Source organism: Carlito syrichta, unplaced genomic scaffold (assembly GCF_000164805.1).
Source record: "Carlito syrichta isolate Samal-C Ts95f unplaced genomic scaffold, Tarsius_syrichta-2.0.1 Scaffold158902, whole genome shotgun sequence".
In the NCBI taxonomy this organism is placed as follows: Eukaryota; Metazoa; Chordata; class Mammalia; order Primates; family Tarsiidae; genus Carlito; species Carlito syrichta.
The window spans coordinates 216,250-242,805 of NW_007102998.1; the positions used below are offsets into that span (position 1 = coordinate 216,250).

A 26,556-nucleotide genomic window follows, 5' to 3' on the forward strand; every position below is an offset into this window, starting at 1 on the left:
CAGGTCTTTAGACTTCAAATCAAATATGTCGGTAACCAGTCCCCATCCTCAGCCTGGGCATAAGAATTGTTAAAGCAAAGAATAGAATGTGTTGAGAACATGCTTGAATTAGCCCTTAAATTATTTTTGCTCCTTTATCTCTCTTCCCAAGATTCATAATTGTTTTCAGAAATCCCTGAGCTGATTCTCGTATCTCTAGAAAGAATTTGTATTATGTTTCTTGAGTGAACCTGCTGCAAAAACAAAAGCCTCTCATCTCTCTCTTTTTAAATATTGTATGTAGCCCAATACCAGCTTCTGAGCATTTGGCCTGGAAACTGCTCTCTGATACACTGCCCCATGTTGAAATCTACTTTAGTCTATTCTTTAATGAACTTGTGAGATAGTCTCGATTAATTGCTTTTTGTGTAAAATTCATTTCTTATAGGTAACCTTGTAAAATAATCACATTCAAGCATTGTACAGTATGCTTTATATTAACTATTCCTTGAGAAGTAAAAGGAAGGAAGAAAATGCCTGAAAATCTTCTACAGATCTCTGCTCATTGCTGTGTGGTGAAGCTCCTTCTTTCAGTGGCTCAAACCCAATGCTGTTCAGGCCCAGAGGCAGGGAACCAGGCAGAGTAATTAATGACCAAGACTGCCTAGCCCTCCAGTGTTAGCCAGAAGTGGGTCATGAAGCAGGTCATCCTGGATCATGTCAAATTATGATCTTTGAAATTTCCCATTCTGGAATGGCTTCAGACAAAGATCAACATTATGATCCTGTTGCTTGTCAAAGAGAAAAAAAAGGAAAGAAAAGAGTTTTTCATGTAGTAATTTAGGAAGGGATTCAATGTTTGCCAGTGGTGTGTTGTTACATGTTTAACAACCGGCTTGGGGGAGAAGGAGCTTTTCACATTTGCCAGTTTCCATGGTGTAAATAATCCCACCATGACCAATTTCGAGGTACCAACATGATAATAACAGGCTCTCAAAATGCCTGAAAATTTAGCCATCAGCTCTCATGAGCTAGAACAAGCCAGCTCCTGCACACTACTGTAAATTCAAGGTAATGTTAGAATGCTTTTGAGAAAGATCACACATTCAGTATCTGCCTCAAATTCATCAGCATGTTCCCCTAAAAAAGATGAAAATGAAAGTGAAATTCAGGAGGGAGATTTTTTATTCATAATAAATGATACAAAATGGAGTTTATCTTTGATTTTATTTTCACAGAAGTGTACTTTTTCACTAGTAGAGAATAGCTGTTGTCTTTGCTACTATATTTTTCCACAGGCTATCAAATGTTTCTCTTTTATAATATACTAATAGAATTGAAAGCCATTTTAAAATGTCTTTACATTTTGCTTCCTCTTTTTATATCATTTGAAACAAGTGTTTTCAAGGAAAATTTTCTATTCTAGCTTGATCTATTTGGGCACTCTAAAATGAATCAAAATGTGCAGAGTTACATAGAACCCAATTTATGTAATCGCTTTCTTTGTCATTTAAGTTTTCAGCCTCAATTTTGAAGTCATTTCAGGATTTTGTCTTTAAATCCAAAACAATGGTTCTTTTTTCTTGACTCATATAAGTTTATCCTGTGAAATGATGTCTGCAGCATCATTGTCACTCAAGATAAGCTGTGCTTTTTCTTCCCAGACAATGGGCTGTGATGTGAAATGGAAAAGATGGTTACCTATCAAGGAATGAATTCATCATCAGCTTGTGATGAATCTGAAAATGTGTATGAGGTATTTTAAAAAGTCATATGAGCTGACTGGCAACTTGAAGTTCAAGTTACTTATAACTCCTGATCATTCTTAACCCTATAAAAGGGAGATAGCATTTAGTAATTTTTTTCATACCATAAAGTGAAACGTTATAGTTTTATTACTAGTTGTCATATAAATATTTGGTTATAAATCTATCGACTTGTCTTTCAATATGGGATGCTGAAATCCAATGTTAGATTTCCAGCTCTGCCACTTAAATTTTCTGATTTTCAGCCTCTTTTCCACAAGTTTACTTTTCCATAAAAGAAACCTTTATTTTGTTTTGTTTTAAAAAAAAGATTAAGTTTTTTGTTTGTTTAAATCAAATTGGGAGTACAGAGAGAAAGGGGGAAATCCTACCTACAGATTTTTAAACTGTAAACAGAGCTGCCTGACAGAAACATAATACACATCACAAATGCAATTCATGTAGGGGATTTAAAATTTTCTTGAAGCTGCATCAAAAAAGTAAAGACAAAGATGTAAAATTAATTTTAGTAATAATTTTATTGAACATAATATGTCAAAAATGGTATTTCAACATGTAATTGCTGTAAAAATATTAAGATATTTTACATTCTTTTTTTCACACTAAGTTTTTGAAATCTAGCATGTATTTAATACTACTGCACATCTCATTTTGGAGTAGCTGCCTTTCAAGGGCTCAGGCTAATGATGACTGGCTACCATATTGGACAGCACAACTCTATAGAATAGCTTTAATGCTCATCTCAGAGTGTACATAACACATTTATAACATGATTTGAATTCCCTAATGACCTTTAGCTCTCAATTGTTTATACTTTCAGTTCTAATCTTTCTGATGGTAGCTGAATCCAAAGCAAGTTATTTGTTGTATTCTTCCCTTTTGATTTCTGAAAGACTCTTCAGCAAATTCTATAGAAAATGGAGGAACTCTACAGGCTTAAATGTGTCACTTATTAAAACACCCAGTTTTTAGCAGAGAAAACTTTATGCATATGGCACTTACTAAAATCAGGGAAGGCTTGGTGGGATAGAATTGGTGTGTAGGTATTTATATTACTATTCTGTAAATGCTTCATACCTTTTTCTTATTTAAATTAAAATAAGATAAATGCTTTTCATAGTTACTTCAGGTCAAGTGTGAAGGGTTCCCTTTCAATATGAAATAATTGGGTTTAAGTCTGTTGGCTTCTCCCCTGTGGAATTTTGCACCATCCTTTTGCAGTCTGAATGTATAAACAACTCATCTGCACTCCCCATCTGGATAGCTGTGGGACTTCTCTGACCTCGACCTCCTGTTACAGGCTCCAGCTTGCTTGCTCCATCCCCCAGGGGATCTAGAGTCCATCTCTCAGGCCCCAGACATTCTTCCTTTCCTGCTGGACATTGTGAATGCCAAAGAGAGATCTTTAACCCTCTGAACTGGATAACAGAGAGGGATGGCTGTGGTGGCAATGGAAAAATGGCTCTCTCCAAATATACTATCCCTGGGCAGTGAAGGGGGAGAGCCTTTTTAACCAACATGTGCTCAGACCAGCACCAGAAAACCTGGTTGAGTCCATTCAGAATGGATCACTGATGAAGTTCAGGGGAAAACTTTCTGAAATTTGTACTCCCTTTCTTTTAAGTAATGTCCTCCCTTTCTGGTTCTGGAGCCCCTGGAGTTGCCTCATTCTGTTCTTTCCTGTTATCTAGTGTCATCTTGAAACCTTGTCACTGAGTTACAGAGGAAAATGCAGCCTGCTGCATCTGGTCTGAGTTCTCTGCATGGTGGACAGAGAAGGCTCCTGCTGGTGGTTTCTCTCCCACCTTCACTGATTCTTGTACCTTCCATTATTTCCCACTGACCTACACAAATACTGCTTTCAACATGCTGACTAAACTTCAGCTTATCAATAATAATTTATTATACAGTGATTGGATCAGCAAAGCACTTCTCTCTTGAAATAAGGCAGCAATTTTTAATCTAGAGACCACGGGACTCTTCTTTCCCTGCCCTCCCCTATGTGTACTGTAGTTCCTATGCTTAAAATCCAGGGATGTGTGATTGTATTTGTGTTTAAAAACATTTATACACAGCTTTCATGCAGTTTTCCTCGCCTGTGATCCAGGACGTGTGAACCACTGGACTTTTGCTCTGCCCTATGTCCTTCCACTGCCAAGTTTTTTATATACATGTGAACCCCACAGACTCCCTGCACTTCTGCAGCTAGTGGCCCAGGCAGGCTCCTCCTTCTCCTCCTCCTCCTCCTCCTCTTCCTCCTCTCCTTCCTTCTCCCCCTCCTGCTCCTCTTTCCTCCTTAGTCTTGTGAGCATTTCTTTTATCTATGCCCCATCCCTTTATTCGACATCTCAATTAGCTACTTCGTTGCCTTTCTTGTAGTATTTTACCACTAGCATACTACATCACAAATCTATTTTGGCTTGTTTGTTTATCTTTAATAACTCTAGGTCTTTCTCTTAATTTTGAAAGGACAGTCTTTAACAACGAAAACTAAGTGAAGCACTTACAGGATTAGGGATGTGGTGAAGGTGTTGTGAAATAATCAAATAATAGGATGTTGCAGCTTTGCATGATTCAATGTCACTTTCCCTGTTACCCTGATCTTTCCCCAGCTTCTGACCTTAACCCCAGTCCCACTTTTTACAAACTCCAGGCACTGAGAACGCTGGGTCTTCTTTTGGCTTTCATAATGAATTATTTTCAGAACCTTGTTTTCTTCCTTAAAACAGAACGTTTAACATCTGATTTAGGAGTGGTTTCAGGATTTAATGCTGTAAGTATGGAAATCATCACCTTATAGAGAACATGGAGAATAGCAGGTGCTCCAGAATTCTTAAGGTAGCTAGCTCTCCAGCAGTCTGTGTGTAGCCGGCTAATGACATCCTCTCCAAGTGGTCAACTGTTCCTGTCCACATGCTTGGTTACAGTGGATCCCAGGCAGGCCACGAAACTTGGCGGGATAGTTTGGAACAGAGGTGGAGAGAGGAGCTAACCACCAAGCAGTGTGGGGCAGAAAGACAGGGACTTTGCTACCAACCCAATGGCAGCACAACTCCTCTCTTGACTAATTACTACTTAGCTCTGAGTTCAAGAGGACTCAGCCTCATCTATGAATGTGGGGTTAATAACACCCACTTATGTGAATGAGTGCTGGAGTATGTAAAAGCACTGCTGTAATGGCTGGCACTCACTGGTGTCCAATCCATATTAATTTATTTCCTTGTGATATGTTCCTTTCCCTCTCGAGAATACATTTCAGTTGTTCAATGATGGTAAAGGTCTCTAGACCATCCCTTTGCCTTCAGAGTTGGACTCATGGAATATTTGAATTTTCAGAGCTTTGGGCCTCATCGTTATCTGAAAAATGTTGCTGCATCGCAACCCGTAGTGGTCTTAGATTGAGAGGGCATATTAGACTTCAACCAGGTGTTCAGCTTTGGTGATCTTAGGAAGTATTTGCAGTACTGAATGTTATTTCTGAGGTCTAGTAGGTACGGGAATCAAAATATCCTTTTTATCCTATATTAAATCTGTGTTTCCTTATAGCCTAAATTAAATCTGCCCTTTTGATGGGGAGGCTTGAGAAGCTCAGATTCTCTGAAGAGGAGGGGGCAGCACAGTATGATGAGTGGCTTTATTTCATGAGTACTGGACTTCTTGAGTTCAGTAAAAAGTAAAAAATGCCACCATAATGGTCGAGGACAGATGAAATTTCTCATATCTCAATAAGTCGATGGAGTGTTAACATTCTCCTGGACTCAGTTATTGCCAGGAAGACTATTGATAAGATACGCAGCCAATTGAAACAGAACCCCAGACCTTGATGTTCAGCCAGATCCTACACTTTAGGTTTAGTTGAGGCCCGCAGATGTGGAAAATGAGGACTAGCTACCAGGCCAGCAGGTTTTCCTCCCCAGTTACTCTACTTTCCAGCAGTCCCAAGGCCTTAACCAGTTCAGAGTTGATCCACATTTTTAGTTCTTCCCAGAGCCACATCCTCAGAGACTAACACCTTTCATGACACCTTAGTCTCCTGCCAGCGGTGAGTGGGTCATTTCTGGGAATGTTGCTTTGGGGTGGCTCTCAGAATCCCTAAGTGGTACTCACTTCATGTCCACAGGAGGTGTGGGTTTTATTGGCTGGGATGCCAAAGAGGTCCTTACCTGCAGGGTCCAGCCTGGGTGGCAGCCAACCAAGCGTCTTTGGAATGTTTTCCAGTCCTGGAGAGAAAGGCCACAGTTGTCTCTCTGCAGCTTTGACCGCTTCTGCTGAGGTGCCTCTTTGTCTGAAATAAGTCCTGGGACACAGACCACGCAGTTATTTCATAGATGTCACATACTGTCAGGTGTGGCCCAGATGGTCAATACAGTGTCCAAGATTTTATGGACTTGGCTCTCAGGAAGGCCACGTAGTGTACTGGTAAGAACTGGCCTCTAGAGCTAGACTTCTGCTTTTGAATCCTGGCTTCACCACTTACCAGCCATATGCCCTTGGGAAAGTGACTTAGCTTCTCCATACTTGTGTCCTCATCTGTAAAAGAGAGTTAATAATAGTACCTGTCTCAAAGATTGTTGTGAGGACAAAGTGTTTAGCACACAGTAAGTACTTGGGAAGTATTCATTTCTGTAATTATGTATTATGTGGCAGGATGGCCTTACGGTGATTTCAGATTTACAGAAGGATTTTGGGCTTCTCCCTAAACTGCTTAGTATATGTGGGAGGGCTGTCTTCCAGAGTCCACCCTTGATATTTTCTGCCCCTTTTCCAATACCTACTCTTTTCGTCTTTATTACTTTTCCTGTGCTCACCCATCAGTTACCTATCCAAGATTAAGGAATGTGCAGTTGGAATCAGAAACCAGGGACTTGGGCCTCACTTAGCCACTTGCTGCCATGTGGGTTTAGACAAGTAACTGAACCTCTTTGAGCAGGAGTGGGAATTTGGGATGACATAGGGTTACCAGGTCTCTCACAAAGATGGAATGACTGTGCATCCTCTTACTCTGGGATAATAAAACAAAGGACACACATTAGTAATACCTGGTGACTCTCCACTGGAAGCAAAGACTTACCTGTCTGTACCTATGCATGAAAAAGAATCAAGGTGATTTTTACCCTTTCTTTCCCCCTCCCTCCCTCACAGCCAGGTATATAGTGGGAAAAGCATCTGATTGGGTATCAGGAGACTAGGGTTCCCTTAAATGAGATACTCTGTGTATAGTACTCAGCACAGAGTGACAACTGGGAGTATTTAATTGCTATGCTACTTAGTTCCACCGTTCTGGTAGCCCAGGCGTTCCATTTCCATCGAACCCATAGCGACTCTATATTACTGGAGTTTGGTACGTGAACAGGGCTGTACTTTTATAAGCCCTGACAGTCTCCTGGCTTGACCACCCATTTCCTAGTGATCTCTGTTTCTCAACTTCTGGTCTTACAGAATTAAAATAAAGTGCTTGAACTGTATGTACTTGCATTTCTTACAGCTTTAACATGATACAGTGGCATAGAATTAGACACATAGAGTCTGTCCTATCACTGGGTTCATTTTCTTCATAGTACTAGATACTGTCTTCTCAGATTTTCCTCGGCTCCTTTTTTAAAAATTATTTGTTTCTAGTCCCCACCTCATCCTGCTTGTTCCCCCAGGAAGTAAGCTGCATGAATTGGGACCTTATCTGTGTGTTGGTCATGGCTCTAGAATAGTGCTTGGACCAATTTAGTTGCTTAATAAATGTATAACTGTGCATATAATGTAGTTAGATAAATTTGTCTAAAACACTTAGGTCGTTATTTTTCCCCTTACCTACTTCCCACACGGAAATATACTACATTATTATTAGATTAGAATAATTGAATTAAGAACTGTCTGTCTTAAAACTTAACCAGAGTAGCAGTACCAGGTTTCTTACTCTTGCATGTGCATATAGTATCAAAGGACTGAAGCTCCTGAAATCGGAGGAAGCCCACGTATTTTAGGACTGATGACACTTGACTGTGATGACAGTGTGCCAAGTATTTGCAGTGAGTGTTGGAATCTGCTTTGTTCTGTTGATGCACATGGTGGATATAGTTGGCAGGAGGCAAAGTATAACCCTTAGAATTCTGCTCACACATATTATTGAGATTTCATATTACTTTTATTATTTGGCCACAAAAATGGACATAATCCTTGTTGGCTTTAACACACCCACTAGTACTGCTTTCGCTATCCATCTTGCAAAATATAAGACAAGGCCAGAGCTTAAATTAAAATCCTCGGCTTCTTATCTCCTTCCCACAGGAAAGCAAATCTGTGTTGAAAACCGTAAAATTAAGAGGAGAGGAAGGATAGCATAATTTAGCAAAAATTCATGGCACCAGATTCTGAGCTATATGACTGGAGGGATAGGTCAGACATTAAGAAGATGCTGCCTGCTAATGCAAGTTCCTTAAGGTGGTGCTCTGGAAAAAATAAGGGCATGCAAAATGTGTGTGTGTGTGTGTGTGTGTGTGTGTGTGTGTGTGTGTATGTGTGTACTTCCAGAAGATTTCTGTAATGCTTACTCTTTATAACTACCCTAAGAAAATATCTCTGTAGATTGTTTGGCAATTATGCATCTTATGAGACTTTCAAAATGAAACTCAGAGCAGTTATTCCAAAGTATAGTTGAAATATATTCATTTTAATATGAGTATTGAGATTTTTGTCTCCATTTTAAGAAGGGTTTATTATAATATCCTGCTATCCCGATGTCTCACCACCCACACTTCTAGCATTCTAAATTCCTTGTATTCAAGAAGCTCATTTTGTTATTTGGAAAACTCCATCGTTAACACTTTAAAAGCATTAAAAGTTTCTTTTAACCTTTAACACATTTATATGCATAGATGTTTGTGCTGAAGTGCATAAAGAAAAATCCTGTGGCTTTGATAATGGTGTTCTCTTTAATAAATGCCTAGGGCCATTGAGTCATGTAAGTTTTGTCATTAGAGAGGAGCTGATAATTATAAAATAGGGAAGATCTAGTACAGAAATTATATCGTTGTCCAAAAAAGTGTCATTCCCCCCCCCATAAGTTTCTTGTGGATGGAGGTTGTAATGATAGGGTGTAAGGAGAATTAAGTATTACTAGGATAATTGTTTCTAATTTTCCTGAGGATAGCCCTTCCCATTGGTGCCATATCTTTTTTACACCTAATTTGTGAAAAACATCAAATTCAAAATTAGCGTGTGTCATAGGTGCAGTCACCTATACACAAGTGTATTACAGGGGCCCTCTTTGCTACTCAGATATGAACTTACATGTGAAGCAGTTCACATTGTACAGTTTCAGGCACTTCTTCAGATTTTTAAGAAATAGGAATATTTGCTTCTGAAGAAAACTGATTTCACAGGCATTTTAGTCAATGGTACAGTAAAATCTTACTAATTCAACCTAATTAGTAAGTGAAGACATCTGAACTAGTGAATTCATTATACTCAATTTCTCTTAAATCCATGTTACCCTTTACTATAATGTTTCTAAATAGAGATTTTCCTGAGACTGCTTTAATTAGTTAGATGGGTTTCAAATCAGAAACACCCATTTTTTATGTGTATATAATTGTGATGAGTTGCCTTTCTTTTGGTATGGAGTGTGTTATAGAGTCTTTTTAAAATAATCCCCCTAGAGAAGTGGGTTAATAGGTATAAAAATACAGTTAGTTAGAAGGAATGAATTCTAATATGTACAGTAGAGAAGTATAATTTATTGTATATTTCAAAACAGAAGACAAGAATTATAATGCTCCCAATACAAAGACAATATAAATGTTTGAGATGATAGATATTCTGATTACCTTGATTTGGTCATAACCTAACGTATATAGGTATCAAAATATCACATGTAACCCCAAGAAGGTATAACATGATATATCAATTAAATAAAAACAATGCTTCCCCTAATTAGGTTAAACCTGTCTGAGCCTTACTTATATTACTGATGTACTTAGTAAGCATTTTCTTGGCTGGGGGGTGGTGACCGTCTTCAACCTTGTCTGCAATCAAAATGATCACAGATTTCAAATTGATGCAGTCTAAATAGATAATCCAAATTTTCAAAAAGTGTTATTGCAATATCATTTTGGACCTCCAAATTAAAAATAAAATGTGATTGTAAGCAAGTATAAAATATATAGTATGTTAAAATATAAAATGCTAATTTAAAATGTTCTTAAAAGAATTATTTCATATTATGCAGTTATATTCAAGTTTGGAAATTTCCTTTTATCAGTTGATATTTCTGGAAACTAGAGAAGCAAAAAATAAATTGAGTAGGGGCTAAAGCATAATGAATACTCATGTTTGATTGACAGAGTTATAAAACATAAAAAAATGATGTGGCATGATTCTTAAGGATATACAACTTTAGAATTATGAATTCTACAAACCAAGGGGATATCAGTGCATCAGATTTATGCTTATTGGGTTGTTTAATAATTTGCCCTTCAAATTGACAATATTTTTTCATTTATTAGTTAATTAAACAATTTTTATTGAGTGTCTTTTTTGTGCCAGATATATATAATGAATTAAAAGCTTATAAAACATTAATAAATTTTGCCCCAGTAACTCTTTATTGAACTTAACCTGATATAATTTTAAAAGGAGTATGAATATGTGTGTGCAGAGATTCATGTCATATGGAGTAATAATGATCAACCTAAATCTCTAAAGGGACACTGGTAAAATAACTGATAGTCTCTTAGTGAAATATTCATGAACTTGGGTATGTATCATGGCTAACTTTTGAAGATCTAAATGAGACGACGTCATTTGTTCAGGTCTGAAGATGATTCTTGGGTTATGCTGGTAACTGGTTACTGCTGTTGTGTGATTTTTTTTTTTTTTCCTTTGGGAGAGGGCTCAAGAACTGGGCGTCCATTATTAACTGTTGACCCTATGGTTACTTTGCAGTCTAATAAAGTGCCCGTGGTGCAGCCATCCCATGCGGTCCATCCTCTTACCCCCCTCATCACTTACAGTGACGAGCACTTTTCTCCAGGATCACACCCATCACACATCCCATCAGATGTCAACTCCAAACAAGGTGAGAGCTCCTGCCTTCCCAGGCATCTTTTGCTAAATGGGGAATCAAGCTCTATCAATCCGAGTAGTCCGCCAGTTGCCATTGCTCTATGTCACTGGGTGGCTCAAAACACATATGTAGGAGAAAGAGTAATTCATTTGATGGCAGCTCCCACAAGAATTTGTTGTTATTTCTTTTATTTTGGGGAATTAAAAAGCAGAAGAAAAGCACAGTAGGGTAATTTTCCAAATGACAGCTCTGAAAATCTGCCATCTACAATATTAACCAATATGTTATGCAAATATGCCAAAAATGTAATGTTCTGTAGAATACATATTTCAGCATGGACAAGGTGTTGATGATTGTACTTTTTAAAAACTAGGAAAGGAGAAATAGAAGATTTTTACTTTACATATTATTCAAAAGCCTCTTGTGATTTCTTTTGGTGATTCAGTTTTATTCCTATTGTGTTTATTCTCTATTTGTTTCTTACTAGCACTAGCTTAGATAATATAAATCATAATTAAAGTAAAAAAAAAACCTATTTAAAGTCAAAAGATTATGAAGCTTAGTTTGCTCCTGTACATTAATATTTGCTTCTACTTCATTTACCAAAAAGTACATAAGAAGTCTGAAAGATTCAAATGGGCCACCTTCTGCCAGTTGTGAACAAGTATGGATTGGGAGGGACAAAGAGTACTGGTGCCCTCCAGGGCTTCTGGTCTCATCTGTTCAGGACCAATCATGAGGCTGGATTTTTTTTTTTTTTTTCTGGCATGACTTGTGGTTCTTTACATGCACATATACACTTGGACTTCAACATTTCAAATAAAAGATTTTATAAAACCACGTGGAGGCAGACAGTGTGTAAAGGAGTAAGATTTGCTACTGCCTGCATCTTACCCTTTTGTTCAGTCTTATCTTTGACCTATAAAGAACAACACATTTAATGACTGTGTAAAAAAGAGTAGTGTTCAGAGGCTAGGTGTTCTTTCCATTGCCATGAGCACCTCTAGGTTAAATACTCAACACTTCCAATTCCCTCCATTGTTAAAATAGAACACTTACTTGAAGATTTAGTTACTGTTGCACTGCACTTGAGTAGAACCCAAGAACCTTTACATAGAGAAGGTCAGAATCACTTCTGCAGACATTTCCAGATTTGCCTGTTTTACTCCCCATTCCCATTTCTTCCTTTACCCTGCTTCTTTTGTCAAGCATCTCCAAAGAATAAGAAACATAAAAAAGGCAAATCTATGGCTATACGAGGGGGACCTTCCCCCCCCAAATTCAGAATTTATTTATAAAGAAATTATGTATTTATTCTTAAATGTTTAAGCTTCAGTCACAGTCCAAGTACTCTCCATTGGATATGATATACCTACCAAAATGCTTTTCCATTGCTCAGAACAGTTTTTTGAGCTCATCAATTTTGATGCCTTTTAGTGCTTCTGCCGTTTTTTGTTTCACCTCTTCCACATTAGCAAAACATTTCCCATTGAGGATTTTTTAAATTCAGGGAAACAAAAAGAAAAGTTGTTTGGGGCAAGATGGGGTGAATAGGGAGGGTGGGGCATGGGAGTCATGCTATGTTTGGTAAAAAACTGCTGAACTCTCAGTACAGTGTAGGCAGGTGTGCTTGTCAATCACCCATCATGAAATGGGCAAATACGTTGAAAGAAATCTCCAAAGAAAAATTCACTGAAGCTGAACGCAGCCTCTTACAACAATGCTAACTGATACGTTGATGCCGATGGGTTCCTAGAACACTAACCTAGTAGGGAAAGCCTGTACTACAAGGGGCCCACCCTTCAAAAAATAATTCCAGGTTTTTTGGGGTCCTGCCTTATATAGAAAGGGAATTAAGCTAGGCGTCTTAGGAAAAGGCTGAATGTGAGAGGAAAGACCAACAATATGATCTTGGTCATGGTGCATTTGGTGTATCTTTGAGATATCCATGGTGCATTTGGTGTATCTTTGAGATATCCAGATATGTAGGCAATTTGAATGTGTGGGTCACAATCTTCAACAAGAATCTGACCTGGACATACACATCTGGGAACCATGAGGATGTGGATAACAATTAAACAGATATAAAAGCCTCAAACAGCAGAAAGAAACCAGCCAAGTTTTTTTATTTTGTTTTTAATGATTTATTTGTTTAACAATTAATTAGTGCTTACTGTATCTTTTGTTTGTAATACTTAGAAACATTAACTTGGTGGCTCAGCCTGTAATCCCAGCACTTTGGGAGGCCAAGGTGAGTGGATTGCCTGAGCCTGAGGGTTCGAGACCAGCCTGGGCAACTTGGCCACCTTATCTTTACAATAAGTCAGAAATTAGCCAGGTGTGGTAGCATGCACCTGTAGTTCCTGCTACTTGGAATGCTGAGGCAGAAGGATCGCCGGAGCCCAGCAGGTTGAGGCTGCGGTGGCTGTGAGTGTGCCATGGCACTCCAATCTGGGTGACAGAATGAGACTCTGACTCAAAAACAAACAAAAAAAAGAAACATTAATTTATTTAGAAGAATAATAGACCTTGATTCAGTAGTTTTCTCTCACAAGAATTCAAGGAAAGCTCTGTGTTAAAAAGAGAAGTTTATAACTGGCTATCAATTACATTTATATTTTCTCTTCTGTTTCCATCTCTACCTTGTTTTGCCTAATTGTAATTTATATCATTGTTTCTCAAACTTTTTTTTTAACTCTCCAGAATCACAGAGAAAGATCTAGTGGACGTGACCAAAAGTTGTTGGCTTGTAGTTTCTTTTGTCTTTTTTTTTTTTGTTCTAAAAATTGTTGTGATTCTTGTAGTCTATTTTATTCACTAGTTGTGCTTGTTTTAATATAAAGATACTGTTTTTAATGACATGTTGGCCCTGGGCTTCATGTTCCTTACCATCATGTATTTCTGGAGGTATGTAAACTCTGGTTTTAAAGCACTCATTTACATAATATTGAGTTTATGTAATTCTATTTGGGCACTTTCATTGCCAAAAGAAAAAATAAACTCACTAGATCTCTTACTTTTACCATTTTTCTCTCCTGCATTTTGGGGCTAGAGTGACTGATTTCAAAGTTCCTAGTAGGCTTGTGAGCTTTACCCCCACTCCACCAAAAACCCCAAGAAGTATCATGTTCAGACTCTAAGCCTAGTTAGAAACATTCAGTAAATATGTTTTATTTATATATATATTGTAAGTATTTCTCAGTTAATATTTCTGAATAATTGAACAGACAAGTCAAATAAAAAGTGTTACTCTTTTTCTTTCTTGCCTTTTGGGGTATATCATATAGCTCCACTGGTCAGAGCATGATGACACTGTGCTCTCATTTGTGGAAAAATAGCTTCAAGTTAATTTCCTATTAGGGAGCACATTTATTTTCACCTCTTAGAGAGAGAGAGAGAGAGAGAGAGAGAGAGAAAGAAAGGGAAAGGAAGTTAAAAGTTAATATCAGTTATTATTTTCCATTCATTATCAATCTGGTAAAAACATTAAAAGGAAAGAGCTTTTAAGAAATACTAGGTTTATATACCTGTTTCTATCTTTGTATTATCCATTTTATTCTTATAAATAACAACAAACACTCATAGAACACTTATACTTTTTACCAGGCACTTTTCTGTTGTACATATATTAATACATTTATTTTTCACAACAACCCTATTCTGTTACTATTCTGATTTTATAAAGCAGTAGCAATTAAAGAGCTTCCTTAAGAATACGTTGCTAGTGAATGGCATCTCCATATAGCTTGACTCCAGAATTATTTTATCTATATTTACAGAAGTTACTTACAAAAGTTTTGAAATCCTTTTTTTTTTTTTGAGTTGGGAGTCTCACTCTGTCGCCCAGACTGGAGTGCAGTGGCCGCTCCCGGCCACCACAGCCTCGACCCGCTGGGCTCCGGTGATCCTTCTGCCTCAGCCTTCCAAGTAGCTGGAACTACAGGCGTGCGCTACCACGCCCGGCTGATTTTTTGATTTATTGTAGAGATGAGGTCTCGCTGCCCAGGCGGGTCTCAAACCCGCGGGCTCAGGCAATCCACTCACCTCAGCCTCCCAAAGGCGCGGGATTACAGGCTGAGCCACTGAGCCCGGCTAGTTTTGAAATCTTTAACGCTTTGCTGAGTATATCCTCCAGCACATATTTAGGTGTTTGATAAATACCAGTTGAACAAGTGATGTGAAATAGGCTGGGCATGGTGACTCGCACCTGTAATCCCAGCTACTCAGGAGGCTGAGGCAGGAGGATTGCCTGTGCCAAGGTGTTCGAGGGTGCTGTGAGCTATGATCTGTATCATTGCACTTCAGTGCACCACAGTGATAAGAAATGGTGTCTTCAGTATCATGGCAGTTGGTGGAGAGTAATACACTTCTGAGAATATTTGGAAATAGGACGATTTAGAAAACACAGATCCACTTTCTGTTCACATAATGACCTAAGCCACGTCAGGTATTTGCATGCACATGCCAAATGGTTGATACTGTTGATCCAGCATAGAGAATTGGGTCCATTTTTAACACTTTTTATTTTGCTTGCTTGTTTGTTCAAGAAATATTAACTGAGAACCTCCTCTGCAGACAAGTATAGTTTGATACATAATTTGGTAAAGTGTGGTCTTTTTTTCCAAGCAGTATATAAACTCATACAGGAAATCATTTGCACAAACTAATTATACAACAAAATGAAGAACAGCCCAAGTACCATATTAAAAGTACAAATAGGCTGGGTGCAGTAGCTGATGCCTGTAATCCCAGTACTTTGGGAGGCCAAGGCAGGAGGATCACCTGAGCCCAGGAGTTCCAGACTAGCCTGGACAACATAGTGATACCTCATCTTTCTGAGGGGTGGAGGAGGAGTCAAAACAAAACAAAACAAAAAACAAAATAAAAAAATTAGCCGGACACGATAATGAGTATCTGTAGTCCCAGCTACTCAGAACACTGAGGTGAAAGGATCAACCAAGCACAGGAGGTCGAGGCTGCTGTGAACTATGATAGCACCATTACACTCCAGTCTTGGGTGACAGAGTGAGACTCTGACCCAAATAATAATCATAATCATAATCATAAATAAAACAACACATAAACGTTGTAGATTCAAAGATTTCTCAGAGCTATAAGAGAGGAAAAGTCGCCGGGCTCGGTGGCTCAGCCTGTAATCCCGTGCCTTTGGGAGGCCGAGGTGAGTGAATTGCCTGAGACCGCGGGTTCGAGACCCGCCTGGGCAACTTGGCGAGACCTCCTCTCTACAGTAAATCAAAAAATTAGCCGGGTGTGGTAGTGCGTGCCTGTAGTTCCAGCTACTCGGAAGGCTGAGGCGGAAGGATTGCCGGAGCCCAGCAGGTTGAGGCTGCGGTGGCCGGGAGCGGCCACTGCACTACAGTATGGGTGACAGAGTGAGACTCCAACTCAAAAAAAAAGAAAAAAAAAAGAGGAAAAGTCTTGGAAGAGGGGCATTGAAAGATAAGTAGAATTTTAATAGGCACAGTCAAATTAAATAAATACCTAGCACCAGACCTGGCATGTTGCAGGTGCTAAGTAAATAGTCCTTCCTTCCGTCCTTCTAGCAGATAAACACAGTCCAGCTAGTTTGTGTCTTTTGTTCTGTTGAATCACTTCTGCACAGAATCATTTCTGCTGTGTGTACTTAGAACACGGGCTAGTGTGGAGAGCAAGAGTTTTAAGCTTAAAGACGTGATTACAATCAAGTTACCTCTCTGTGTCCCAGTGAACAAGGCTCAGGACAGAACATATTTTATATGTAACCCCAACAGATGCCTGAACAGTCGCTTAACTCCTCTAGACCTTAATTTACACATCTGCAAAATAAAGGGATTAAAGCAGATAGTTCAGAAAGCCTCTGACCCCTAACTGTGATTTTCAAATTAATCTAATAAAGCATTCACATTTCCTTTCATTCAAGTTTCTAATGTTCTTCAGAGTTGTTCTGGTTATATTGCTTTTGGGTCCTCCCCCAACATCCCATCCCCCCTCAAATAAGCTGTTACCCTGCAGATTTGGGAGATATCTGGATCTCAGTGTTAGGGAGGGGCAAGTTGAAAAAACTTCCCAATGATTCTGATTCATTCAGAATCACCATTGCAGACTCCTGCAGGGTCACTTCTGTCACTAGAACCTTTCCAGACCCAAGAATAAAATCCTAGGGTAAAAAAGTTAACTCCGTAACCAAAATAATCAGTATTTCTAAGCAAAAGCAATTTTCCTTACTAAGGAGATTTGAGACTATTGTTTTAAAAACAGCAAAACATGATGGTTTCATGTAACGTCTCTGTTGAGAAATTAAAGACCTTTCTCCTCACCTACTTTTCTGTGCAAATTGGGAAGCTGTTTTTTATAACTTAAAAGTCAAAGTAATATCAACTTTAAAGACAGCACTTCTTAAGTCATTCCCAGTTTCAAGGCCTTCTCTATCTTTTAAGATCCAAATGAAATTTATAGGCACTTAAAATGGTTTTTAAAAAAAGCAGAATATTTAACGAGCATCTTCTATATGTTCACCTAATTCTACATATTAGCCAATGTGTTTGCAATCACTGCAGAATGGGTGTTAAACCTTGGAATGTGTGCTTATGTATGGAGATGGTCTTTTAAAGCCACAAGTATAGTTATGTGAAGGAACGTTTGTGACTCTTCTATTCAGAATCACTTTCTCCCAAATACATTAAGTTTGAGCTTTTATATTTTACATTTTATGCATTTGTCTTGTCTTTTTTTTTTTTTTCCTTCTGTACCTAGAGTGAGGTATAAACAAAGGAATGTCATTTGGGACTAGGATTAGGTATAATCTTTAGGTGGTTTTCACAGTTATAGGGCAGGGTACTCCAGGGAGTCTGAGCTTGAGAAACAATTTGGTGGCACTCTCATTTTCTGTGGAATTCAACTAATCCAGAACAGCTTGACCTTGGAGCCCAGAGGACTCAACTTGATGAAGAGCTTAGTTGGAGCTGAAGTGGCAGACAGAGACCAAATGAATCATATCAAGTGTAACCATTATGGGACTGAAGATGATTCCTAATTAATCTGTGATCCTCTGAGGTATCACATTTCCCAAATCTATGTGTCCATAAGGGAACCAATGAAAATATGAAAGTGGCAATTTATCTAATCCTTGAGCACCATGGCAAGCCATCTACTTGTGAACAGCTGTCATTTTTCATTTTATACAAGATAATTTTCATTCCACAGAAAAACAGTTGTCTACTATTTTCTTAACCAAAGTAAAATAATGAGGGCAAAATAAATAATTTAGAAGTCTATTTTGGCAACATGTTTACTCCTTGAGGAGCTCCTCAAGATGTACTACCTGAAGATCCAGTTTTCCCAGATGCTGAAATCTTGAGAAAAGCTAACAAATTGACTTCTGTTCATTGGATCCAGTGAATATTGTGTCATTCTAAACCTCAGGTACTCATGCCATAAATCACTTTATTGCTTTTCTATTACTCTTCTGATCAAACATTCAATGAATCTGAAAATAATGCATCTCTGTTCTTTCTAACAGGCATGTCCAGACATCCTCCGGCTCCTGATATCCCTACCTTTTATCCCCTGTCTCCGGGTGGTGTTGGGCAGATTACCCCACCTCTTGGCTGGTAAGATCCTTCCTGCAGCCTTCCAACATTTGAACACATGTTCTTCTACTTTCCATGCATGGAAATTAGCTTTATGAATGGTAACACTTGTGGAGTTGAAGAAATTTTACATCAACAAGCAAGGTGCTAACTTTATTCATTTCAATTTAAAAGTTTAAAAAACATACAGACTTTGAAATGGATTGAATCTGTTTGCTAATATGTGTAGAAAATGGCTGTATGGCATTTGCTTTGAAGCTTATAGTTTTATGGATTCAATTTGTGGCTTTGGGCATTTGCTATGCCTGTACAAAGTTAGTGCTCAGTGTGGTTTTTCTTTTCTAGGTTTTTTTAAAAAAATAACTTATATTTTTGAAACATGAACTTAAACACGTTGAATATCTACCTCTGCTTTTAAGTGAGGTGAATAACTAGAGAGAAATGCAACAATATAAAAACATCTTTTGAATTTGAATAAAGTAAGCATCTAATTTGAGTTCTGAGTAGCAAAAATCTTATTTGGGGACTTTCTTTTTTCAGACTCTAAATGCTAATGTTCTTATTTTGTTGTCCTTATGGTTGCCTTCAAGATCTTTTAAATTATGAAGATAAAGGAAATATATTTGGGGAAGAAAGAATAACTTTACATAGTATAGCCTACTTTTATCATTTTGTGATTAGGACACAACTTTTCCTTCTCCCACTTCATCCTCTCTCCGTTCTTCCCCTCCCCACTTCTCACTTCATGGAAATAATTCCCTTCTAGCAAATATTTCCCTCCTTTCTCCACATGGGTCTCTATTTTCACAGCCCTCATGTCATTGTTCCCCATTTCCCTGCCTGGGCATCCACACATTATTCTTCTTCAACTAGGAAGGGCTATCCTGCCATGGATAGTCCAGCAGGTTTGTTCTCTCTCTCTCTCTCTCTCTCTCTCTCTCTCTCTCTCTCTCTCTCTCGCTCACTCTCGCTCTCATTCTCTTAATCAGTAACTGTTTGAATTTAATTGATTATTCATACACTTTCAGACCTAGATCATTATCCTGTCTGAATTTAGCTAGTTAGGGGCAATAATCCTTTGCCGAGTTGCACCACTGGCCGCTGGAAAGGAAGACTGTATACATGAGAAATGAGAGGTGTGGAAAAAAAAGAAGGAAAAATGGACTTCTCAGGGTGGAGAGAATAATTCTGATGAATTGTTTTTTATTTTTTGATGCTAACATATGCGTATGGGGGAAAGATGCAGTGTTTTAAGAATGTTTATTCATTTTTATATAAGTATAAAATTGTGCTTTCTCCTTTCTTCCCTTCCCTGAAATTCTCAAAGATTCTGCTGAAGAATTCACCAAGATACTTCTTCAAAAGGAGTATTGTATCATTCTCAGGATTCTGTTATAGTCAATAAGCATTTATTAAATGCCTTCTTTCTTCAAAGCATTAGTGGGGTTGGGAGAGGGGAAGGGATAAAGGACAAGTAATTTGTGGACTGGTGTGTTTCAAAGTTGAGAGAGGGAAATTTCCTTCAAGGCAAATGATGCTCTGATTGGGTGGAGGGTAAGGAAGGAAACAGTTACACATCTGAAAAAATGCTGTAGTCTATAATGCTCCCACAAGACTCTGAATATCTCCCTCTTCTCCCCTCATCCATCTCTTACTGCTGGTTGGTAACTCGTGTTTTGTCATTGATGGGTTCCTTTCTTCTGTGACCTCAGGCAAGGTCAGCCTGTATATCCCATCACGGGTGGATTCAGGCAACCCTACCCATCCTCACTGTCAGTCGACACTTCCATGTCCAGGTAGGTGGAGGTGGAAACCGGGGCACTTGAGGACAAGTAACGCTTTTCGTGCTTGCATCTTGTGCGCCTCTGCTTGCCTCTCGGTTGGCTAGGAGGGTGCATACCTCAGCCACGTGTCTGTCTGTGCAGTGTGCCTGGCTCCCACACTAGGTGCCAGAGATTCCTGGGTAGGAGCCCTGCGCTGTGCCCCAGCAGAACTGGCCACACCCATCAGGGTATGGACTTGGCCCCCCTGGAAAGCATTGCCTCCAAAAGAATTGACTGCTCTCTGACTGTGGGCTGTGAAATGTCCCAAAGTGGTCGTTACATGAAGAGTTCGTTTGATTCAAAACATGTAGGGGGCGGGGCAAGGGAAGGAAGATAAAAACTGGTTTGGTCTGAGTTTTAGAATTTGTTTCCTTTGAGGAAAGTTGTATCAGTTTGATGCGGCAGTGTGTGAAAACGCCCAGATAGTCTAGAGCCTTCCTGGACCAAGGCTGTCAGAAGAGACAGAACAGCACTGACAGACTGCAAGGCCATACAGGGTGTGCGTCCTAGTGTGTGAATCAGGCCCTGTGTGGACATGGTCATGCCAGCGGAACTCGGGAGGCCTGCCGTGCCACACTGTGAGGCTGCGCTGTGTGATGCTTTTGCTTCTGAAAAGGTTGACTCTGTGCCCTGTGCTTGATGTACACACACATTTGGGGTATATCATCTGTGTGTCCAATGTGGCTTTTTCAAGGGAGTTAGCATTATGGTGGTGGAAGTCAAACTGGTGGGTTGTTAACTGGTTGTGAATATGTGTTTTTCATATGGGTATGAAATTCACAGTTTCTATGGTGAATTACAGCTTTAAAAAAACACTATTTTTCCAGCAAATTGTAAATCTAGCTGACTGTGGGAGGAGGTGGAATTAATATCCTTCACCCCTAAAACATACTTTTACACTTTTAAACATTGTAACAACTATCTGATGACAAGATTTTTTCGTAGGCAGATAACCAGCATCATGTATTTTTGCAAACAGTACATTCCACAAAGCATCATTATTTGGTCACATATTTGTATTTTTAACATGCTTCCTTGATATTTGAAAATTTGATTCTGAAATACTACGTTTCCAACCAGAGTTCCTTCCCAGATGAAGGAATTAATTGTACAGGCTGTGATGAAAGACCTGAGAATGTTGTTCTTATTGAGTTAAATGTTTACTTTAAAACAATTTGAGAAGTAAAAATTTCTAAAGCATATTCAAATTTATCTAAAGCGCTTGTTGAGAGTACTGTTTTTATTTATTTTATTTTTCTTGCATGGCAATTTCCTTCCTTTGTATTGGCCTGTGGTAGATATTGTAAGATTTTTTTTAATGCTCTACAGATATATTTAGGGAAAAGCCTTTAATGAGTATAGTTTTTACCCTGATGCAGGGCTGTATTCCATCTTTTTTGTTAAATCCTTCCCCTTAATTCTGTTTCCAGTTTTCCATAAGGCTAAATCTCTTAAACATTACTTTATTTCTGCACAGATAATCATTTTGGATGGTGTTAACAGAATTCTTATTAAATGGAGGATTGATTCCTGTCCCTTTTCTCAATTGTTACCTCCTAATAGTAATGAAAAAACCAACAATATAAGAAAACTCTTAATGTGATGGTTTGCTTAGGAATGCAGGCAGAGAATTTCTTTTTTAATATGATTTTTGCTTTCAGTTAAAAATCACATAAAAAACTCTTTTTCTTTCTGTCTTTTTGTTGTTGTTGTTGTTGTTGTTGAGTCAGGGTCTCACTTTGTTACCCAGGCTGGAGTGCTGTGGCACAGCATGGCTCAGTACAACCTCGACCTCCTGGGCTCAGGTGATCCCTCCACTTCAGCCTCCTGAGTAGCTGGGACTACAGGGACATGCCAGCACACCCAGCTAATTTTTGGATTTTTTTTTTTTTTTTTTTTTTTAAGAAATAAGGTTTCACTATGTTGCCTAGGGTGGTCGCAAACTCCTGCTCAGGTAATCCTCCCACCTCGGTCTTCCAAAGTGCTGGAATTACAAGCATGAGCCACCACCACCAGCTTTTAAAAACTAAATCTTGATAAAGTATTATATTTCCAATAATTACTTATATTGAAATTCTTATTTAAAAATTGTTTTGCAAGAAAAATGATTCACTTTTTTTATTCATCCTGTGGCCTACAGTCCTCCCAGGGAAAATGCCAGATACTACTATTAGTTTGAAAAATTACAAGGAATAATTATAAATATTTCCACCTGAATACAGAAATAAACAAAAAAACAATTTACAGCCCACTCTAATTTATAGTTAATACTCCTGTGCTTAAAGATGTGTTTTCACTCTTAGCCATTAGCAGTTAGTGGGTTGTTTTGAAATTCCATCTGGCTTTTGCTACCACAGCCAGTAGTAGTACATACTGTTTTCTTCTCTCTTGTTCTTTTAGGTTTTCCCATCATATGATTCCTGGTCCTCCTGGTCCCCACACAACTGGCATCCCTCATCCAGCTATTGTAACACCTCAGGTCAAACAGGAACATCCCCACACTGACAGTGACCTAATGCACGTGTAAGTATGCACCTGGGCTCATCTGTGACTGCCTTGGTTCATCTCTGAATGCCTTAACATAATGAGGATTTATATACTGTTGCTTCTTTGTTGTTGTTGATCCTTCACCCCTCCCTATTGTTATGAGATTCAGTGTAGTTCTGCCTTGAAAACTCTGTCCCTGAGGACATTAAGCAGTTTCATTCTCACTGTGCTGAGCTTGATTCTGAGATTGGAAACAAGCACAGACCTTAAAAGATCATGAGAACCCCACCAACATGGAGGAATCTACAGAACATAGGCATTGAAGAATCTTGGGCTATTTAGCCATTTACAACTGAGTTTTAGTTTGGTTCAGATTATTGGGGAGGACTGTTAGTACCTGAGTGAAGCAGATTGGAGGGTCTAATACACTTCTTTCTGGAAATGCAATTGCCCTGGCTTGAGGCTTCAACAGCACAGAATTTAAGGGGAAGGGGCAAACAAAGCCCAGGATTCCCTGTTGAGCCAAAGTTGTCTAGGACTGTTAGAGCAGGGCCGAAGTAATTTACCCCGAAGACATTAGTAATTAAGCTTCTTAATCTAGGCTTTGTGGATGGGAGGATGGGGGCATGGCAGGCAGCATGTAATAGTCCTTATGGTTTTATATAGCCTGCGCAAATGCATACAAGGGCAACATACATTTGTTTGGGGGAAAGGACTTAAAGTTCTATGAGCTTTTCCAAGTAGCCCTTGACCCCACCCCCCAAAGAAAGCTAAGAACCTCTATTCTGAAAGAGGAATGATTACCTGTACTGTATGTTCAGCTTCTTCTGAGGGTGACCAAGGAACTCATCCTCAGGGCCCTAGATAGAGTATCTTCACAATGCCATGTCTATTTCCAAATTGTATTAAACACTTCTATAGCTACAGGTACACTTTGTCAAACCAAAGGAATTTTATTCACAAAGAGTCCTTGAGTAGACAAGAGGCCCTGTTGGTTTGGTTGTTTGCATCTCAATGTTTCCTAAAGTGAATCGAGAGCTGCTCTTCCAAGCTGGTGTTCTGGGGGCGAGGGAGTTGTCTTCACCCTGAGTGCTGTAATGTGGACAGGTACTCTGCCTCTCTTCTTCTCCCATCTCTTCCTCGTTCCTTCCACCGACTTCCCTAACCATCACCACAACCACTTTTTAGGAAGCCTCAGCATGAACAGAGAAAGGAGCAGGAGCCAAAAAGACCTCACATTAAGAAGCCTCTGAATGCTTTTATGTTATACATGAAAGAAATGAGAGCGAACGTCGTAGCTGAGTGTACTTTAAAAGAAAGTGCAGCTATCAACCAGATTCTTGGCAGAAGGGTAAGTAGTAGGGTGGTATATAAATGTTTATGGTAACCATGGAACTGCTTCATTAAAATCTGCCCAAATTTAATTATATATCAGGTAGTCATTGAATTCGTTTGTATAACCAGCATGCTCTCCTGGAAGTAACAAAGGGCACAAGATGTGGCGGTAGTCTGTGGGGGAGGACTCAATGATACAACGCATTGTAAACAACTTAGACTGTGCCTGGCACACAGGAAACTTACTATAGACGATTAGTGTTTTTACCATTATCATTCTTTAGACAAATATTTACTGTGTGTCTTTTTGTGCCAGGCATGATGCTGGGCATTAGGTAATAATCGCTGAACATGATAGCTGTGGTCCTCGCCTTTTAGGATCTTAAAGTTTTGTGACAGGTTACAAGTATTAGACAAATAATTATTCAGTGAATGTGTAATAAACTGATAAACACTGTGAATGCAAAGAGCAAGACTCAGTGAGAATGATAAACAGGGACTTGGGAAGGTCCCTCTGAGCAGATTGTGTTTAAGCTGAGACTTGTGTGACGAGTAGCCAGTCAACATCATGTGGGTGACCTCTGAAGCAGGAGAGCGCTCAGCCCTTTTAGGAAGCCACGGCAAGGTCTGTGAGGACCAGCCTGCAAATAGAGGTAGCCACTCCATCCAAGACAGAAATTGATCTGTTCTACTGAGACTTTAAATGGTAGAATGTATATGATCCCAAGACATCCTGATTCTAGAAAGATCACTTTCTGCTTCTTAAATCTAGAAAGATCGCACACTTGATTTTCGTACATGTGCCAGGTTTCTGAATTGCCCCCCTTTTCCTCATTCCTTCTTTCACTCATGCTATAATATTTTTCTGAGCATCTGTTATCTACCAGGCACTGGGCTACAACTAGGATAGACACTCTCATATTCATTATCCCTCCACTAGTCAAAACACTAGTCAGTCCTCTCAAGTACTTTTCACAGGATTGAACTAGTTTCTGAAGAGTGGTAGAAAAAAATTTGAATTTCTCAAATTCAAATGACATTTCACTGTAATAACTGCTATAATTTTAGGAATGCTTCATATTAATTTGTTGATGTTCTTCCTGTGTGTGTGGTAGCTTCTTAATTTATGACCCTGTATTTGTTTTTGCAACCTCTCAAGATATTCATGATCTGCAAATGAACATTCAGCTAAAAGGGCCTAACAACCTCTGTGAAAAATAGAGGATCATGTGTTAGCTATTTTTGGTGATAATTTTTACCACATTTGTTCCAAACCTAATAAATGTGAGCATTCATAACAAAAAACATTGAGGAGAATTGCCAGTCCAAATGAACAGGAGGGAAACTGGCCTCCTTGCTTTCAATTCCCATTGGACAGCCTCAAAATGCAGCCATTTCCAACCTGCAAGTCACCAGGGTTTCAAGGGTAGGGTGTGGTGGTAGATTATAGCTTTTGTGGTGTCCTGTGCACAATGCCCTATCTCCCCTTGGATTCTTAAACACTTAATAACAATAATTACAATGATTTCCCAAGCCAGATCATAGCAGATGACTGATTCCCAACATCTTTGAAGAAAGCTGCCTTAAAAGCTGATGATCATTTTCCCTGACTCGTTAAAAGAAGAAATCAGAGAAAAAGAAGAGTTGATGTTTTTATTTCAGCTTGTGTAAAACTCTTAGCATTTTATTTTTTCTTTTTGAGTTAAAGTCCTCCTGGTCCTCCAGTGGGAATTATTTTCTTGTTCAAGAGAGTAAGTGGGTATATGATATGAAGGTATACTTCCTATTTTTAATGCACGTTTCCAACAATTGCTACTTTCTCAGCTCCCTTAACAATCCCCAGATCTGAGCATGTGTCCTAAAGGATGGTTCTCATTTGAGATCTCGCTCTGTCTTTGATTTAGACACCTGTTTCTATTTATAGGTCTCTGAGATCTTTGATTAAGATCAGGTTTTCTATCCTTTCATAACTCCCCTCTGGCAGGGCTGCCCTTGCTAGCTCTTTAAAGTCCCTGGCTTCAAAATCATGAAGTTTTACACTAGATGATTAGAGTTCTTAAAACTGGATCCTAAATCCATCCCAGAGCATTTTATCTTTTGATTTTTATTCATCTTTACTGTATCTCTAAAATAGAAATGGTCATTTTTTTACGTTAATTAAGGCTTTATTTTAAATTCATATTGTAAATAATAATAGCACAAATCTTAATTTAAAATAAACTTTTTTCTCTTCAGAACTTCCTATTAAAGGAAGTCCATTTATCACAAATTTACTATGAGAATGTTTTATCTTGGAAGTGTATAAATTTCTTCAAATTAAATGGGCATTTCCCCCACAACTTTATGAAAACTTTAATAAGGAAATTTGATTAAAAAAAAAAAACTTAGCCGGGCTCGGTGGCTCAGCCTGTAATCCCGCGCCTTTGGGAGGCTGAGGTGAGTGGATTGCCTGAGTCCGCGGGTTCGAGACCCGCCTGGGCAGCGAGACCTCATCTCTACAATAATCAAAAAATCAGCCA

At 38.8% G+C, this 26,556-nt stretch overlaps 1 protein-coding gene across 5 annotated transcripts in view; it reads left to right on the forward strand.

Annotated features, from left to right (window-relative positions):
• The window catches only part of LEF1 (lymphoid enhancer binding factor 1), a 121,826-nt gene that overhangs the window by 70,574 nt on the left and 24,696 nt on the right, over nucleotides 1-26,556 (forward strand). For 3 of the 5 annotated variants that reach the window (XM_008051075.2, XM_008051074.2, XM_008051076.1), the window contains exons 4-7: nucleotides 10,683-10,815; nucleotides 18,323-18,413; nucleotides 22,616-22,738; nucleotides 23,891-24,053. In XM_008051075.2, coding sequence (XP_008049266.1) covers nucleotides 10,683-10,815; nucleotides 18,323-18,413; nucleotides 22,616-22,738; nucleotides 23,891-24,053 — 510 coding nt within the window. Of the gene's footprint in view, nucleotides 1-10,682; nucleotides 10,816-18,322; nucleotides 18,414-20,104; nucleotides 20,189-22,615; nucleotides 22,739-23,890; nucleotides 24,054-26,556 lie in introns of all 5 variants that reach the window. The other 2 variants (XM_008051073.1, XM_021709111.1) reach the window with 1 other exon arrangement.